This window comes from Pundamilia nyererei, unplaced genomic scaffold (genome assembly GCF_000239375.1).
Source record: "Pundamilia nyererei isolate P.nyererei 1_Seehausen unplaced genomic scaffold, PunNye1.0 scaffold00210, whole genome shotgun sequence".
Lineage (NCBI taxonomy): Eukaryota > Metazoa > Chordata > Actinopteri > Cichliformes > Cichlidae > Pundamilia > Pundamilia nyererei.
In genome coordinates this window covers 553,099-570,168 of record NW_005187611.1, presented here as the reverse complement: position 1 = coordinate 570,168, position 17,070 = coordinate 553,099, and the positions used below count along the sequence as shown (strand labels likewise).

Here is a 17,070-nt window from a genome sequence, read left to right as displayed (position 1 = left end):
ATAGTGCTTTCCCTAGCTCCTTACCCTAACCCTAACCATCAATAATGAATGCCTAACCCTAACCCTCAGCCTAAACCTAACCATAACCTAATTGTAACCCTGACACTAAAACCACATTTTGAGCCTCAAAAATGCCGTCAAACTCCTGGGGATGGACATTTTTGTCCCCATAACTGACTGTTGGTCCCCACAAGTATAGTAGTTTCTGTCCTCACAAAGATGTCTAAACATGTACACACATACATGCATAAGCTAAGCATAAATGACACTATTAGAGTCATTTAATGTAATTATCTTATAAACGATATGACTAATATGAAAAGTTAAAATTGTATCACAGCCATGGAGCCAAATTCCTGCAAATTTGGCAGAGATGCATAATTCAGTGCCAGCTGATGTCGCCTGAAACCCCTCTGTACATCCTGTTGGTAAATCTTATACATAACATTATATTTAAGCTGTTCAACATAGGGTTACTGGTACCTCTGCATGCCACTTTGCAGCCTCACCTCCACCCCCAGCTTGTTTCAGGCTATTCATGCTATCTTTGACTTTATCAATAACACAGCCATTGTAATAATACATGCTCTGCTCTGTGAGTAGGTGGTGCTACTCTCACTGCCTTCTGGCTTTCCATTTAAAGCCACACAACCAATTAGAGATGACTACAGATGGAATAACAAAAGTATCATCAGCACTAATTAGCAGGTTTTGTGTTAGTGCCAGTCACCCCTGCAGTCTACGAAGGCTGATAACGTAGTGCTCCACCCTCATCAGTATATGGTTACTTCTGCCTTCCACAAAACAAACCCCATAACAGCTAACTAATTGCTGACCTTGTCTGTTGTAGGCGGCCTGTGAATAAAACCGTTTGGATGTTCAGCATTGGAAGAACACTTTTTGTGCTGCTTGAAATTTCATCTTTAAATAGTGAATCTTTCTCCTCGTTTCGGCTGTATAGTAAATCAGCTTGTTTCAGGTGAAGTGAAGGCGGAGGCTGTTTGTAGCAGTAGTGGGAGAGCTGGAGGAAAGATCGTGGATTTATCCTCAGGAGAAGAGGAATGAGGTCTGAGCCGTGATTATTTAACAGGAATATTTTACACTTTGACAGAGTGATGCAACCTGAAGACACAGAAGGACCCGCAAGATTGAAACCAGTTTGACACCAGTTTAAAACTCCACTCTGTCATAAAAACCAAACAACCCACCAGAGGTTTGAGTCGTTTCACAGCGTTGCCGTGGATACCGGTTTGTTGCCATGGTGATGTTACTACAGGCAACTACAGTTTGACCGCCAGATGAAAAGTGTGAAGCAGCAAAAATATTTTATTAATAACTTCAGAGAGAGAAAGAGAAACGGTGCAGCGAGTCTGCAGGGCTGAGCCTCACCTGCTCAGGTGTATTTTACATATTTAAGATTTTTTTTTTCTTTTTGGGGTATGAAATAGATCTGTGTTTCTCCACCTTAATCTGAGACAGTCATGGTTCAGTTCTGCTCTGAAACTCGGGCGAGGTTTTCTGCTGCAGGGGAGAAAGTGGAAATAAGATGCAATCACAGCTTTGAGTTTTGTATTCAGACAGACCGCTGACTTTCTGTGGGCGGACGGTGAAGCCAAGAAGACATTCTTTAGTGGATTTCAAATTTTACAGTGAAGTTCAGATCTGGGGTCAGTTTCTGCACAATTCAAAAATCTACAATATTGTCTTGTTTCAGTTTCTCGGAGGGTTTTATTTCATTTCCTTTTTTCCACCAGATCGCCCCGTAAAGGGAATATCTTTAGGGTTTGGACAGATAAAACAAGAAAAACAAGTTTTGTCTGTTTTTGACCAGCGGGCAGTGAGATTAACTGCAAGTGGGCCTGCTGACCAGTGAATAATCATAAGCAGCTCCTTTTCACAAGTTTTAATTCTCCTGAACTTTAATCTGTTTCAGGTAAAGAGGAGCTGCCATGTTGGCCTCCTCCATCCCCCCGTCACTCCTCCTCTTCCTCCACATCCTCTCCCCTTTCTCCCAACCTGTGGATGCCTCGAAACATGTGGAGTTGAAGGGCGCCCCCCTGTCGCACCTGCTCCTGGATCCTGGAGCGGGACATATTTATGTGGGCGGGGTCAATAATCTGTACCAGCTGACCACTGGCCTCGAGGTGTTGTTGCACGTAAAGACCGGCCCTTACCGGGACTCCCCAGAGTGCCTCCCACCAATCGTGCTCCAGGAATGCCCATCAGCCAAGGACACCGACAACTACAACAAACTGCTGCTGATGGAGACGGGGCAGGGGGCGGAGCCAGGGAGTCTGATAGTCTGTGGATCACTGTTCCAGGGAATCTGTGAAAAGAGGTACGTCAGTTTACTGTGCTAGTTTTCCTCACTGTGTTCCCAGAGTTTATCCAAATACATTTTTCTCTCACTGTATCTGTTCTTTGCATGTATCAACGGTGACTGATGTCTGGATTAGCCAAAACACGTATGAAGAATGACTTTTCTGTCCTGTCTTTCTCTGCAGGAGTCTGTCCAATATTTCTCAGCTCATCTATCAGACGTCCAATCCCGTTGACACTCAGTACGTCGCAGCCAACGCTCCAGGTGTCTCCACTGTTGCCGTGGTAATAACCACGAAAAATAAGCAGGAAGGGGGTGGGGATGGTGACGTGCTGCGCCTGATGCTGGTTGGTCGAAGCTACACTAGCAAAGGCCCTGGCGACATCCCACCAATCACGACACGGCGGCTGTCTCCAGTGGTTCCACCGCGCAGAGCGTTCTCTCAGGAGGAGGAGCTTGGAAAACTTGTTGTAGGAAGTTACTCCGATTACAACAACCACTTTGTGAAGGCTGTTGTCCATGGCAACCATGTCTACTTCCTGTTCTCACGGCGGCACAAGAAGGAGTACCGGACTTATGCCTCTAGGCTCTGCATCTCTGATCGTAGCTTCTACTCGTATGTTGAGGTGCCGCTGCTGTGCCAGGGTGGGTATAACCTGGCACAGGGTGCATGGTTAGGCAACCACTCAGGTGAACCTCACCTGTTTGTCGTCATGGCAGCGGGGCAGGCGTCCACGCCCGTAGCAACAAATCGTTCAGCTCTCTGCATTTATGGCATGGCGGAGTTAGACACAATGTTGCGGAGAGCACAGGAAGTGTGTTACACAGAGGGAGGACAAGGCAGCGGTGGAAAGGAGGAGGCCTACATCGAGTACGGCGTGTCATCAAAATGTCTCAAACTGCCGAAGGTAAACTCACAAACACCTGATCAGTGTTGGGGTGATTAATAAAGTAATCTATGAATTTGTCCCCAGAGAAAGTACTCATTACGTTACTTTCTTGCTACTCTGTAACGTGACCTGAAACACAATGTAAACCTGAGGCTATGTAAGAACACAAAGCCGACATAACAAAGCAAAGTTTGAAACCAGCTCAATGAGACTTCAAAGTCATTGCCACAATGATTTTGCTGTAGAAACATGAACAGAAGTGGAGGCTGCGTCACTTAATCGCTGCCTTTGTTACCTGTTGAAGCTCAGGCTCTGGATGCAGGCCTGGGGTCAGCATACGCTCAACTTTAACATCACACTGCCTTCTTCGTTAGCTCTGTATTAGCATGCTGTCTGTGCAGATGCTCACAAAGAGTCGATGTTAGCGGTATAACACTGTCATTTTTTGTCCTGGACACAGTTTGCACTTTATATAATCATGCTCTTGTAATAAAAGCGATTTCCATATCACCACTCAACAAATGTTGTTGACCACTAAACCATTTCCCTCCTCCTTGTACACAATCAAAACGAGGTGTTTGTTTTTTGCGTAGGGGTGCAGAAGAAAAAGTGAATGTTTTTTTCTTTCTATCTGCTCAGTGTGCACAGAACTAAAGAACCTTTGTAATGCAAGTAATGACATAATTGCAACTGTAGTGTAACTACTGAATTTTGTACAGTAACTCATTACATTACTGCATGACTGAAAAATATAATGTGGTACCAGTAACATGTTGCACCCAGCATTGGCACTGGGGGTGGCTGTAGCTCAGGAGGTAGAGCAGGTCATCTACTAATCAGAAGGTTGGTGGTGTTCATACCAAATATCCTTGGGCAAGATACTAAATCGATACTCTTCGATGCATCCGTCGGAGAATGAATGCTGGATAGAAAGCACTAATGTAGATTTAACACTTACCATTATTGGCTGTGAGTAACCTCCTTACCTGGAACACTCACTAGCTTGGTGCACATAATACATGCATAATGTATTTTGATTTTGCAAATCATTATTATTCTTTTTCTTTTTTTTAAGGGGGGGGAGGTAGCCCCTCCTAAAGCGAATGAAAGCTGTGGTTTCAGTTTTCTATGCAATAACTTTGTGGCAAAGTTGATTTGATACCAAACCAAAACCGATGCCAAAGCTTCAGTTCAGACCACAAAGTCAAGCTTATTTGTAATCAGCTGATTTTTACCGTTCGACATGTCCAACTGGTAAATCTTATATAGGACATGCTTTTTAAGCTGCTTTTCCCCTCCCAATGGTTGCTCTGATCTGCAAGTCACTTTGCAACCCACCTCCACCCCAGATCCTTAATTTCATGTTTTTTTTAATAAAGTTGACCAATCTGTTGTCTTTGCTGCTGCTCTCAGAAGTAGGTCCAAGCAAAGAGCGATAGAGCCAAATATAAACTCCAGATACTGCAGATGACAGAGTTAGAGTTACTGCTAGTAATGAGAGTGCAGTACAGAAGTGTGGGTGACAGTTGAAAACAATGGGACAGTAAACTTGTTCCAATGAGAGTCCAAAGATGATCCCACGGATCGCTGAGGTCCTGGTCGGCCAAGTGGGACATCGTATGACATCACATTTTACATGTGATGTCATCACAGATTAGCAGCTGCTTTAGCCAAGAAGCTGTCGATGGTTGTCATCTGCCTCGCTGCTGACCTTAATACTATGTGTGTGTGAGTGAGTGTGTGTGTGGATTAGAGTGGTTATCTTCAGCATCTGGACTTATCATCAGACAGCTGCCACTCAAACACAGAGCTTGTAACACAGAGCTGACCCACATAGAGCAAAAACACACAGATTAAAGTGACAGGCTGAGTGGAAAAAAGCACGAGTTTTAAAGGTGAATGGAAGCAATATTGTTTGTGTTTGTTTGTGTTTAGAGACGTAAACAGATAAAGCAGGGCTAACCACATACCTGTGTTCACTGGCTTCTCTCTCTCTGTTTATTCATCTACCAGGTCTCTCTCTCAGAGTACCCCTGTGGAGGGGAACACACCCCCAACCCCATCGCTAGCGCCGTGCCCCTCAAAGCCACGCCCATTGTCAACTCCACTATACAGCTGACCGCTGTCACCACAGCAACTGAGGCGGGCCACACCATCGCTTTCCTGGGAGATAGAAAGGGACAACTGCAAAAGGTGACACCACCAACATGTTTTACAGCCGTTTCACACATGAAGTAGACGGCGTCGGTTGGGCCATTGACCTCAGTTACCCTTTCCCACATGTCCCACACAACAGCTGAAATGGTGCAGATTGTGGCTGAACATGGAGCGATAAGACACATGATGCTTAATCTCCCTGCTGTGAATTTAGCAGACAGTTACTTGTAGTATAAAACCGTTTGTACTCTTACATGAAAAGTTTTGGGGTGCAAATGCATATACGAATAATGCTTAATTGAACAGGCTTCAGACCCCTCCACTCTAATGGAGCTGCTAAGAGACCAGCTGGTGAGACTGGTTTTTACTTGGCAGTGAAAAGGCCTGTTTAGGCGTTTGTGTCTCCATCTCTAGCTACAGGGAGGAATCAGCTGTTTCCTGTTTATGTTGTAACTGGAAGGTCTGAAGAGAAGCACCAGGAAAATGATCACACACACACACACACACACACACACACACACACACACACACACACACACACACACACACACACACACTGAACAGAGCAGCTTGTAGCCTGAAGCTCTTTATAAGCAACACAATGATACACTCTATGTATGCGTGTGTGTGTGTGACTAACAGGCGTTTAGCTCGAGGGTGTGGTGCGTTTGGGAAGAGTGGGAAGGGTCACATGGGAGCATGCTCAGACTTTTGTTGTTGATTGGTGATTGGTCTCTCAGGTGCAGTCTGGTAAGAATCCAGCAGGACACCCCTGAAGCTTTTAACTGGGTGTAAGTGTGTGTGTGTGTACTTGTACATGTGGCTTATGAGGACCCAGTCTTACACATTGTTAGAGAGGACATTTGAAAAGTGATGAGATTCTGTACCCAATTGTTCTCGCTGCGGGACACCTTAAGAGGCATTTTTTTCCCATTTCATTTCGAAGTTTTTATCAAGTTCAAGTTTAGGGTAAGGGTCCTGGGAATGCACCGTGTGACTCATAGTCCTCGCAAAGTTAGAAGGACAAACTTGTGTGCGTGTGTGCGTTAATGAGCTCTAATCTTGCCTCGGAGCCTCAGCGAGGTAAACAGCAGAGCTTTGATTCTCCCCGTTAATATTTAATCACACACACTGTAAATGTTTCAGGGCCTCCTGCTGGATCCTTACCCAGAGTGCACCTGAGGGACCAATAACCAATCAACAACAAGAGGCATGTACAAGTGCAACACCACGTTTTTCGCGGCGAACCCGGGCACATGTTAACTGCTGTGCTTCTGTTGGGATTGTGAAATAGTGAATCTATCAGAAAGTTGCTCAAGCACCAGTTTCTCCAGCATGTGACGCTCCTGCAGTGTTTCTGTGGGCGTGGCACCCGAGGCTATCCGAACTAAAGAAACACATATGCACATGTTTTCCTCCTGCACTTTAACATATCTAAAGGCAGAGTCCCCGCACTTGTTTTAAATTTTTGTGCGGATGTATACTAGAAGCACAGTGACTCCTGACTCCTCTGCTTGTAAAAGGACTTCTAGTTACTGTATATAGAAATCGATGTGAAAGCAGCTCTGGCTCCTTTGCCCTGTAGACTTTGTGGGCTCACTCACTTGTTTCAGGTCATTCAGATCATTATGACTGGGGGTGGCTGTTCTTCAGGAGGTAGAGAAAGTCATTTACTAATCAGAAGGTTGGTGGTTCAAATTCTGGCTGCTGTAGTCTGCATGTCTCAGTATCTTTGGGCAGGATACTGAACCCCAAGCTGATCTCTGATGCGTTCATCGGAGCATGAATGTGTGTGAATGTAAGATAGAAAAGACTCAGGTGTAGAAGAAAGTGCTTGTGTGAATGGATGAATGACAAATGCTGTATGAAGTGTTTTGAATGCCCAAGTTGAGTAGATAAGCAGTATGTAAGAACTAGTCCGTCTACTGTTAAAACACAAATATGGTTCTTTTAACAGTCAGAGAAGATAGTCTTTGTCTTTTTAAATTGTTAAACATAAATGAGCCTGTGATGTCCTCAGTTTCCCAGTCAGAAAAAACCTTTCCTCATTGCATCCTGTTTAAAAGAAGACGGTGATGATGAAAATGCTCAGCATTAAACTCCACTAAGCATTGTGTTTTTAGGTTATTGCAGTCTGCGGTGCAGAAGTGTCTCCTGAACTCAGATTTACACCCTGATTGCCTTTAGGTGAAATCCAGGAGACAGGTTTGCATTTCTACAGGAAAAGGCAGTAACAGTACTTCAATTCTTCTAAAAAACTCAGTGTTTCACAAACTCACAGCTGTACACATGAAACGTGACAAAAGTATTTGAGTGAAGATTGAACACAGAGGGATAAGAGAGACACTAAAGTCCCGCCATACCTTTATACTTGCACACAATTGACCAATCAGTGAGTGAAGTGGCTGAGATATGGTAGAGATTTCCAGAGTTTCTACTTTGTCAGGATGCTGCTGTTCCATCTCAGCAAGAATAAAAAAAAGACAAAAAATAAACTGGATGTGGCACAGCAGGATCGAGTCTGTTCAAACTCAAACGATCCTCCTTTCTGCATTTTTCACTGTCTGAATTGTTCTCTTTGTCACACGCTGCTGATAGTGGAGGTGCCTTGAGGGGTGTTGTCGGGGTGAAGCAGCTCCACCTGCTGGCGGGTTGTTGCTGCTGCCGCTGCGCTGCTGCTTTCATGTTGTCACTTCACTGAAATTAAATGTTGATGATCATCATTTTTACTTGTCACAACATTTCAGCTCTTAGACGTTTTATATTTGCTGACACGAGTTTCTCCGTCTTGAGTTAACTTTTTCAAAATACTTCACACAGTCGGCACAGCAGGAGTCCACATGAAAGGATCCCGTCTCATCACTCGAGCAGGAAAGTCATTCAGTGACAAATACTGTGCAGCAGAGAAAGAGCGTTCTTTTGTTGTACTCAGAATAAATAAACAATGAACAGTACACAGAGATGTGTGTTTGTGTTTTAGTGGCATTAGTACAGATCCAGAACATCTCAGGGTGTGGATGGAGCCAATTAATGAAACTGGGATGGAGTCAGCCAATTTTCCGCCCTTCACTGAGATGTACTGACAGCAGGGAGGGTCCGACCAGGGCCAACCTGTTTCTCTCTGTCTCCGTGTCTCTGATCTGGAAGTCAGTCATGCCATCTTAAGGGGTTTGTCAGTACCTGAAGTTGGAGACGCGAGGCTTGCTGTTGGAACCGTGATTAGAGGAGGCACAGGTGTACCCCTCTGTGGATGTCTTTTCACCTGTGATGTTTAAAAGAAGCATTAGACATAGCGGGAGGACAATGATTCTCTTTTGTATTCATACCTTATGTTAGAAATCTGCTGTCAAGCTTTCTGCTTTTCTCCAGTCGTGTGTGTGTGTGTGTGAGAGAGAGAGTGTGTAGTTTACTATGGTTGTGGGGACCAAAATCCTGGTCCCCACAAGTTTGAAGGCATTTTTGAGATTCAAAATGTTGTTTTAGTGACAGGGTTACAATTGTAATTGGGTTATGGTTAGGTTTAGGGTCAGGGTTAGGCATTCATTTTTTATGGTTAGGATGAGGGGCTAGGGAAAGCATTATGTCAATTAGATGTCCCCACAAGATATGAATACCTGATATGTGTGTGTGTAACAGAATGTTTAATTTGTTGTTTGGTATAAAGGACACAAGGAAAGGAGGTGAGGAAAGGGATTGAGGTTGCACAAACCAAACAACAGAACAGTGTTGGAATCTGTGGACTCACCTGTGTTGTTGTTTTTCAGGTGTTGGTGATCTCCAATCAGTCAGGCCATCTGTATGGCAGCGAGTTGGTGGACAGTGGCAGTGCCGTCAGCGCTGATCTCTTATTGGATGAGAGCCAGGAACATGTTTATGTTTTAACAAACAGCAGGGTGAGAGACAGTCGACCTCCTTCCTCAGTTCCTGTCTCACTTTCTTTTCTTCAGTTTTTTCCCCTCCTCCTTCCTCCTTTTGTCCCCAATATCCAATCAGACGATCCATTTAAGAAAAAATGAAAACAAACTGTTTCCTGTCTTTCTCCCAGCTGTCGAAGGTTCCTGTGTCATCCTGTGAGAAACAGACAGACTGTCGCTCCTGTCTCGCTGTCAGAGACCCGTACTGTGGCTGGTGTGTCCTGGAGGGAAGGTAGGTCTACCTGTCGGCTGGTGGTTTGTAACTTTTTAAAAGTACATTTTTATTCTTTATATCTTTTTGTAAACTTTATGTAAACTTTTTACTTTTTTTGTAAAAAGTCTGACTGACAGTAGAAGAAGAAAGTGTAGTAGATTTGGTTTGCTCACAGCAGCATCTGCACGTTGATGTGACATCGCTCTGACGCCGTTTTGCGTTTGGTTGTTTGTTGCTGTTACTAATCTGCAAATGTTTGTATTTTGTGCAGATGTTCCCGGAAACATCAGTGTCAGCGTCACCTGCAGCCCAACCACTGGCTCTGGAGCTTTGAACCAACCAGTCAGTGCGTGACAGTGCAGAGCCTGCAGCCGGCCAATCACAGCAAAGAAGAGCAGACGCAGGTAGGCTGCTGTTGTTTTGATCTGATTCTGACTGACAGCGTTATGATGCAGTCAGCCACTCCCGCAGTGATGACAGCCTGGGTCAGGGCACCCTTAGGTGTTGCTGGCAGGTGTCTGTATCAGTCCAGGTTGAAGGAAAACTTGAGGTGCTAGTTCAGCAGCTCTCTGATTGACTGAAGGTTGCTGATTCTGTTTCAACACAGTTGTGTTGTTGTGTTGGCTGTGTGTTATTGCAGAGGCACTGCAAGTCCAGCCAGTTCCAATCCTTCAGACAAGATTCACAGCAGCCGATGAACATCTGCAGCAGCTGTTTACTGCTGCAGCGCTGACAGGATGAACGAAACATCTTCATATTTAGTGCCTCACCGAGTATCTTCACAGGGTTTATAAGGATCAGCGCAAACATAGGAGTTATTGCGGTCTGAGTGAAATGAATTCAGACAATAACCTTTTAAGATTTTGTGATGTGAAGTAAAGTTGTTTATTTTTAAAATAGAAGGAGAAAAAAGTAACACTGTGAGCTTTTTCAGCCAGCACAGAAGTGGTTTTGTTCTCGTTTGTAAACCTAAAATATATAAATAAGTAAAGAAAAATAATAGAAAGACCCCAAACTGTCAATGGGCGTTTCTTTTTTTGACAGTAAGACAATGGAAGGATTGCTGATACGAGACACAGCTGCTCTAGAGACAGAGAGAAGCGTCCCGATGGAAAAGCAGTAACCGTGTTTCTGTGTTCGTCTCTCAGGTAACGCTGTCGGTCCCCCAGCTTCCCGCCCTCGCAAAGGAGGAGTCTCTGTCCTGCATCTTCGGGCTCCTCCCGCCTCAGCCTGCCATTGTCATGGGAAACAGCATCACCTGCCAATCCCCTGCCCCGGAGCACCTCCCACCTCTGCCCACAGGAAGCGGTGAGTAGGAACTGTGGGCGCGTTCCAATCCTCCATAATACCATCCTACTTAGCATGCCAGAAACAGATTTAGTGTGTCCCAGTACACAGTGTTTCAGAATGAGTCTGCCAAAAATATCAGGAGGTTTAACTGCATGTGAAGCATTTTACAGCACGCAGCAGTTTGAGCGCCGGTGACAGAGTCCGAGCGCCGCACGCAGTGACAGTAAAAACGTCTTCATTCAGGTGTGCTACTGTGTAACTTCTGTCACCTCTCACCTGTAGATCACATGATCCTGCCCGTGTCACTGATGTTTGGTCATGTGACCGTCACAACGGGCAACATGACCTTCTATGACTGCATGGCTGTAAGCCGACTGAACCAGAGCTCCCAGTAAGTCACGTAGGCACAGTGACAGTGCTGTACGTTTATCTGAATCTAAATCAGTGATGGAGGAGACGCTGAAGGCCGTGGTGTGTGTTTCAGGTGTTTGGCGTGTGTCAGCAGTGTGTGGCGCTGTAACTGGTGTCCTCTGGATCAACTCTGCACTCACAACCACAGCTGTCCAAACCAGCACATCATCCTCAACCACAGAGTAAGACGGCCCGCTGCCCCGTCTGTCTCCATCTTTTTGTCTGTCAGCCTGTCTCTAACCCGGCCTCCTCTCTGTCTGCAGGACTCTCCTGGTCCTACTTCCTGTCCGCTAGTCTATGACCTACAGAGCTCTGCTTTAGTTCCCATGGGCCTGAGCGCCACAGTGGTGCTGCGGGGACGAAACCTGGACGTCTACACTGTAAGTCCGCGTCTCTGACCTCATTTCAGTCTGACGGGGATCTAAATGGAGTCTAATCGAATGGTCCCATTAACAGTTTAATGCAAAACACCAAAAAAATGTTTTTCATGTCTAAAACTGTAAAAACAGTCTTTGTTTGAAGTGGATGAACATTAGTCAGATCAGACTGATGTTTCATGTTTCGACTGTCTGGTGCCGCAACATCTGCTGTAACCTCCCAAAAAGTGACGCTTAGCGTAACCAAGTTAGAGCTTTTGTTTCTTGGAGCCTGGTCGTTGTATCTGTTGCACTGCTACACTGTTCTCTGTCTGAGTGTGGCGTGCACATAAACACGAAGCCGATTTGATGCTGTTCAATTTAGACAGTCTTCCTTAAGGTGCTTTATATTGTAAGATAAAGATCCTACAATATTACAGAGAAAACCCGAACAATCAGATGACTCCTATGAGTAAGTACTTGGTGACAGTGGGACAGAAAACCTCCTTTTTAGCAGGAAGAAACCTCCAGCAGAACCAGACTGTGGAAAAGAGCCAGAGATTAATCATAACTAACGATTAAATGCAAAGTGGTGAATGAACACGTAGAGAGGTGAGTGAAGAAGAAACGCTCAGAGACTGAAGAGTGTAGGAGTCTCTGTTAGTTTCCGTAAGCCTTGGCTCCTCATCGTGTTTCTACATCTGTGTCTGCAGCAGCTGTAGGCAGGTGTTTCCAGGAGTGCGTCAGGTCTTCTGGCTCCACAAAAAGGAAATTTTTACTCGATATCTGCTTGTTTGTTAACAGCAGCGTGTTCGAGGCAGTTGAGAGAATCATAAATTCATTTTCAGTGTTTTAGTCTGAGCTCATTATCAGGTTGCTGCTGCTGGATGGATAAATTAATTTCATTCTTATGTAAATTGACATTTATGAAGCCACAAGCCGTCTTACAGAACCCTGCGGTACACCACCGTTTGTACAAAATAAAGACTCCTAGAAAAGAACTGCAATAACTCTGAATGTAAATAGTAAAAGGCACAGAATCCTCATCAGCAGCCTCAGTTACTTCTTCATCTTCAGAGCTGTTGTCATCAAAAAACCTCCAACATCAGATAAAAATTCAGCTTTGAACTAATCCTGAAAGCAGCTGCAGCTCCATCATGTTACTGTGATAATATGCACTTAAAAAGTATTGCTTTCAATTAAAATAAACGACCTCCTATATTATGTTCATCCATCAGTCTGCTAATAAAACGTAAGCGTGTGCTGCAATTTATGATTTGGGACTTTCGGATGAATTTATTTAGGGTTAACCTTGGTTTACTCTTCTTAACAAGAAACAAGATCAACATGTGCAAAACCACCGCCTACTGACCAATCATTCCAACGCAGCAAAATCCTGTGAACCTCTGTGTGCAGATAGTGAGAGAGTATAGCAGGGATCTCAAATTCATTTTACATCATGAGCCACTGTGATCGTGGACCGAATCAGCGAAACCGCACAGTTTAACCACACACTTAACTCCTGAGACGCTTTAATACAACAAAAAAGTGCAAATTCAACAATACATCTCAGTTTGTCTGTGTGATACAATAATGATACTTTTGGCTTAAATTGTAAGAAATTAATGTGTAAAAATGTTGTTAGCTCAGTGCACAGATTGTTTTTTCTTTTTTCATGTTTTTCCTGTGGACTCACTGTAAAAATCATGAATTCCTGTAGTAGTGAAAAAAACGGGAATGTTCTGTTATTTAATTGTTTATATATATCGTATTTACTTTCGTGTAGTATGAATAGGCGTGGGGGAGGTTTTTATCAGTAGTACAAGCTCTAAAAACACAGTTAAAAGTCTAGATTATACACCCTCCTTCACATTTTCAAAGACTGGATTCAGTGGCTGGCTGATTCTAGCCCCCAGGCTTTGTCTGGTACCTACTTTAAAGAGATTGGCCGTTTAGATGAAATGTAACCAGATAAGGCAAAGGTATCCCGGGTATGTTGAACTATTTTCGTGGTACCAGCCTTCGGGCGTTGGTCTGTTCTATTGACCTGAATCACTAAAATCAAACAGCTGAGTGTCTGTGTGTGGTCTCTCTGCAGGATGAAGCTCCGTATGTGTGTGTTGTTGAAATCGAAGGATCCCGGACTAATCTGACAGCTTCTGTGGAGAAAATGCACGACAACACGCACACCTTCACCTGCACGCAGCATCAAGTAAGCGACGCACGCAAACAGATAATTAGTTAATGGCAGTAACCACACAGCTGATATTTAAATTTCTGTCTGTCCACCTGTCCCACTGTCTGTAGTTTCAACATCCAGTCAGTCAACTTCAGTATTCTGCTCCTGTCTACCTGCGGAGAGGGGAACGACGCATTGATGCCTCACCTGGACTCCGACGTAAGAGCCTTACCTGTGTGCAGATGTAGTGCACACTGAGGGCGTGGGCCTCCTTTACTAATATTTACACAAAAAATAAGTACACACATGAAATTACACTTGGATTCATGACAAGTTTCTAGTGCCCAGTACTGTTTTTACTAGTGAATCAGAGTGTTGTGTCCCCTGAATCCTGAACTGTATGTGATACATAAAATAAACACAGACCAGGGGAAGAGGAAGCAGGGAAAGGGAAAGCTCCAACCTACGACAAAAGCCTCGCTGCAGTTACTGAAACCATATGTGGAATATTGCCAAGAAATGAAGGTTCCGCAGTAAGGATGAAAGGACATCAATTTCATGGTTATTTCATACAGCTCTAATGCCAAAGCATTAGAAAATGAATGGTTTTAAATGTTAAAGCATTTTAATAATTCTAATTTAAACATTTGAAACTCAGATATTATCTTTATTAAGTCTTTGGATCTTTTTTATATAGTATAAAAGATCAATTGCTTATTAGAATTAGAAACGAGCAACTATAGATTTAACTATTTTTGATATTGTTTCTGGTATTAATATCACTACTAGTATTATTCAGTTTAAATATCTGCATTAACATTTTCTAGGACAGCTGTGTGTCATTCTATAAGTGTGCATACAGTCTGAGTCTGTGTGAAAAACACTCACTCACACAGACTCATGCATTCACACAGTGATGAGGCCCACTGTGTTTGACCAAAGTCAGCATGTGGGTGAGGATGGGGTTAATGTTTTCACAAAGACAGAAAGAGAAATGCATTCATGATATTTGTCTCCTTTTCTTATTAATATACAGTCCAGCTGTATGACTGCTCAGCTGGCCAATCAGATTGCTCACAGTGCAGGGCGGTGCCTAAAGAGTACGGCTGTGTATGGTGTCCTGGAAGCCCAGCCCCGAGCTGTGTGTACAGCCGAACCTGCTCCAGTAAACCTGCAGACACCTGCCCGCCTCCTCAGATCACAAAGGTGGGTCTCGTCAAAGTCCACGTAGAGGAAGTCCCGCAACTGTGCACCATACTGGATCAAATCCAGGCAGTAATTTTGATGCCCTGTCTGAGTGAACCTGGTATAACTTTAATTTCTGTGGTCACTGGGACCTAAAAACTGCATGTACAGAATCATCAGTCACATCCAATAAAATCAGCTTCAAAGGTGGTTATTGGCTATTTGGGGGCAGGACAGCTGCCATCTTTGTGTTCCTACAATTCTCCCGCAGATTTCCGTCTCTCGTCCTTTTATAATGATCGGAAGATCAGTCTGTGTGTCTGCAGAGCTCGTTCAAACTGTTTCTACCTGTCTGTCTGCAGGTGGAGCCTGCCTCCGGTCCTCTAGAGGGCGGCATTCTGGTGACGATCACAGGATCGAACCTGGGCATGAAGTATGAGGATGTGGTGGGCGGAGTCACTGTGGCGGATATTCAATGCCTGCCTCAGTCTAAAGGTTACAAGATCTCCACCAGGTAACATGATGATTACATTAGTGTTTACGGGATTCCTTTATGCACATAACTGAATCACAGAGAGATGTGATGAGACCTCCCTTTCTGTCTGCTCTGTAACAAACCTGGCAGTCACCAGTTCAGCACAATAACATATCAATAACTGGGATTCTCGATGTCTTGATGATGATAGTCCAGAAGTTTTCAATCCAACAATATTCTTCTGAATGGTGTAAAACCACAGATACCCACTTGTAGACTGACGTAGCAGCCGTGACATCACCCACTGGTTAGTGAAGTCCCATTAAGAAGCCTCAAGTGAGTCTTTATGCTGTCGCCATCTTGGTGTTTTTAAACCATATGTGTGATCTGATAGAGAAACTGAGGCTCCTTTTAGCAGCAGAGGAGTCGCCCCCTGCTGGCCATTAAAAACCATGCAGGTTTAAGACACTTCTGCATTTTTACGATTTTATTTCGTACTGTGGATGTGATCACAAAGCTGTGTACTGACTTCTGACACGTGAAATGACCTATTAAATCCAAACAGTAACAGGTCACCTTTCCGACATCATAATAAAATCAGAAACACTTCCAGCCATGCTTCAGTGCTCGATTGTGCTCATATGTCTCATATTAAAGCGCTGAAACAGTCTTCAGTGAACACCTTGAAACAGAAAAAGTCTAGAATCAGGTGAAATCCTCCAAGGATGCCACTCTAACGTGTCCTCTCTCATTTCCTTTCAGCAGCTCTAACATAGTCAAATATTCTTACTCCTGTCTGTGTGACACTAGCAGCCCGTTGAGTCACTTTTCTTTATTGCCCTAAGGAGCTCTACAACCTGTACAGCGCATAACGCCTCCCATCCTCAGAGCCTCGATTTAGATCAGGGAGAACCTTTAACAGGAGACAAATCTATCTGATGCTCACACAGGGAGAAAATTCAAACACAAGCTTTTATGGAGCGAAGCCTTTTTCTCTTCAGAACGGATTCTGTTTGAACTCACTCCCTCGGGAGCAAAATCTCCATTCTGATTTAGCCTCCGTGCTTTATTTGAATAAGCTATCAGATTGAAATCTTCCGCATGACTTTGTTTAATTTTAGAATACTTTCACCAACTCAGCCTCGGGGATTTCGTATCTTTAGGAACTTTGGGACCTGCTCCAAAGTTTAAAACTTTATCAGTTTAGTTTTATGTTGTTATCTCAACTTCAGCTTGATGTTACCAAGTAAAGACAAACACGTTAACGCTTCCTCGAGGTTGGAACGAGGCTAAATAACAAGGGGAAAAAAAGAACTGGGTCACATCTTATTTGACCCTCATTGAAAATGTCACAAGGTCAAGAAAAGATGCAAAAGCTTGTGACAGTGAATTCTGTTGACGCTGGTCTTCCGTGATAAAACTACAATTTCAGTAGAGGGACTACAAAAACTTGTGTTCTTAGCTTGATGTTTTATGGAGGCTTTATAACTATGAAAAATATAATGTAACATCAATGCTGGTGAAATAAAATGCTGGTATTAAGAAATATTGTTAAATCTAACATCTCCTAACCATATTAAGGCTTTTAGCATCTCTGAAATAGAATTAATTGATGCTAATCCCGAAATATCCCAAATGAGAACATAGCCAGTGTAACACTGTAACCCTCGCTTCACTTT

General features: G+C 43.8%; 1 protein-coding gene across 4 annotated transcripts in view; it reads left to right on the top strand.

Moving 5' to 3' along the window:
* Positions 1 to 17,070, top strand: part of plxnb3 (plexin B3) — a 92,587-nt gene that overhangs the window by 61,692 nt on the left and 13,825 nt on the right. For 3 of the 4 annotated variants that reach the window (XM_005747986.1, XM_005747987.1, XM_005747988.1), the window contains 14 exons: positions 1,934 to 2,338; positions 2,505 to 3,228; positions 5,224 to 5,403; positions 9,132 to 9,260; positions 9,413 to 9,513; positions 9,767 to 9,899; positions 10,644 to 10,803; positions 11,068 to 11,176; positions 11,270 to 11,378; positions 11,460 to 11,576; positions 13,651 to 13,764; positions 13,860 to 13,950; positions 14,768 to 14,937; positions 15,279 to 15,430. In XM_005747986.1, the coding sequence (XP_005748043.1) occupies positions 1,950 to 2,338; positions 2,505 to 3,228; positions 5,224 to 5,403; positions 9,132 to 9,260; positions 9,413 to 9,513; positions 9,767 to 9,899; positions 10,644 to 10,803; positions 11,068 to 11,176; positions 11,270 to 11,378; positions 11,460 to 11,576; positions 13,651 to 13,764; positions 13,860 to 13,950; positions 14,768 to 14,937; positions 15,279 to 15,430 (2,678 nt within the window). In that variant the 5' untranslated portion in view covers positions 1,934 to 1,949. Of the gene's footprint in view, positions 1 to 1,699; positions 2,339 to 2,504; positions 3,229 to 5,223; positions 5,404 to 9,131; positions 9,261 to 9,412; positions 9,514 to 9,766; positions 9,900 to 10,643; positions 10,804 to 11,067; positions 11,177 to 11,269; positions 11,379 to 11,459; positions 11,577 to 13,650; positions 13,765 to 13,859; positions 13,951 to 14,767; positions 14,938 to 15,278; positions 15,431 to 17,070 lie in introns of those variants that run through there. The other variant, XM_013914615.1, reaches the window with a different exon arrangement.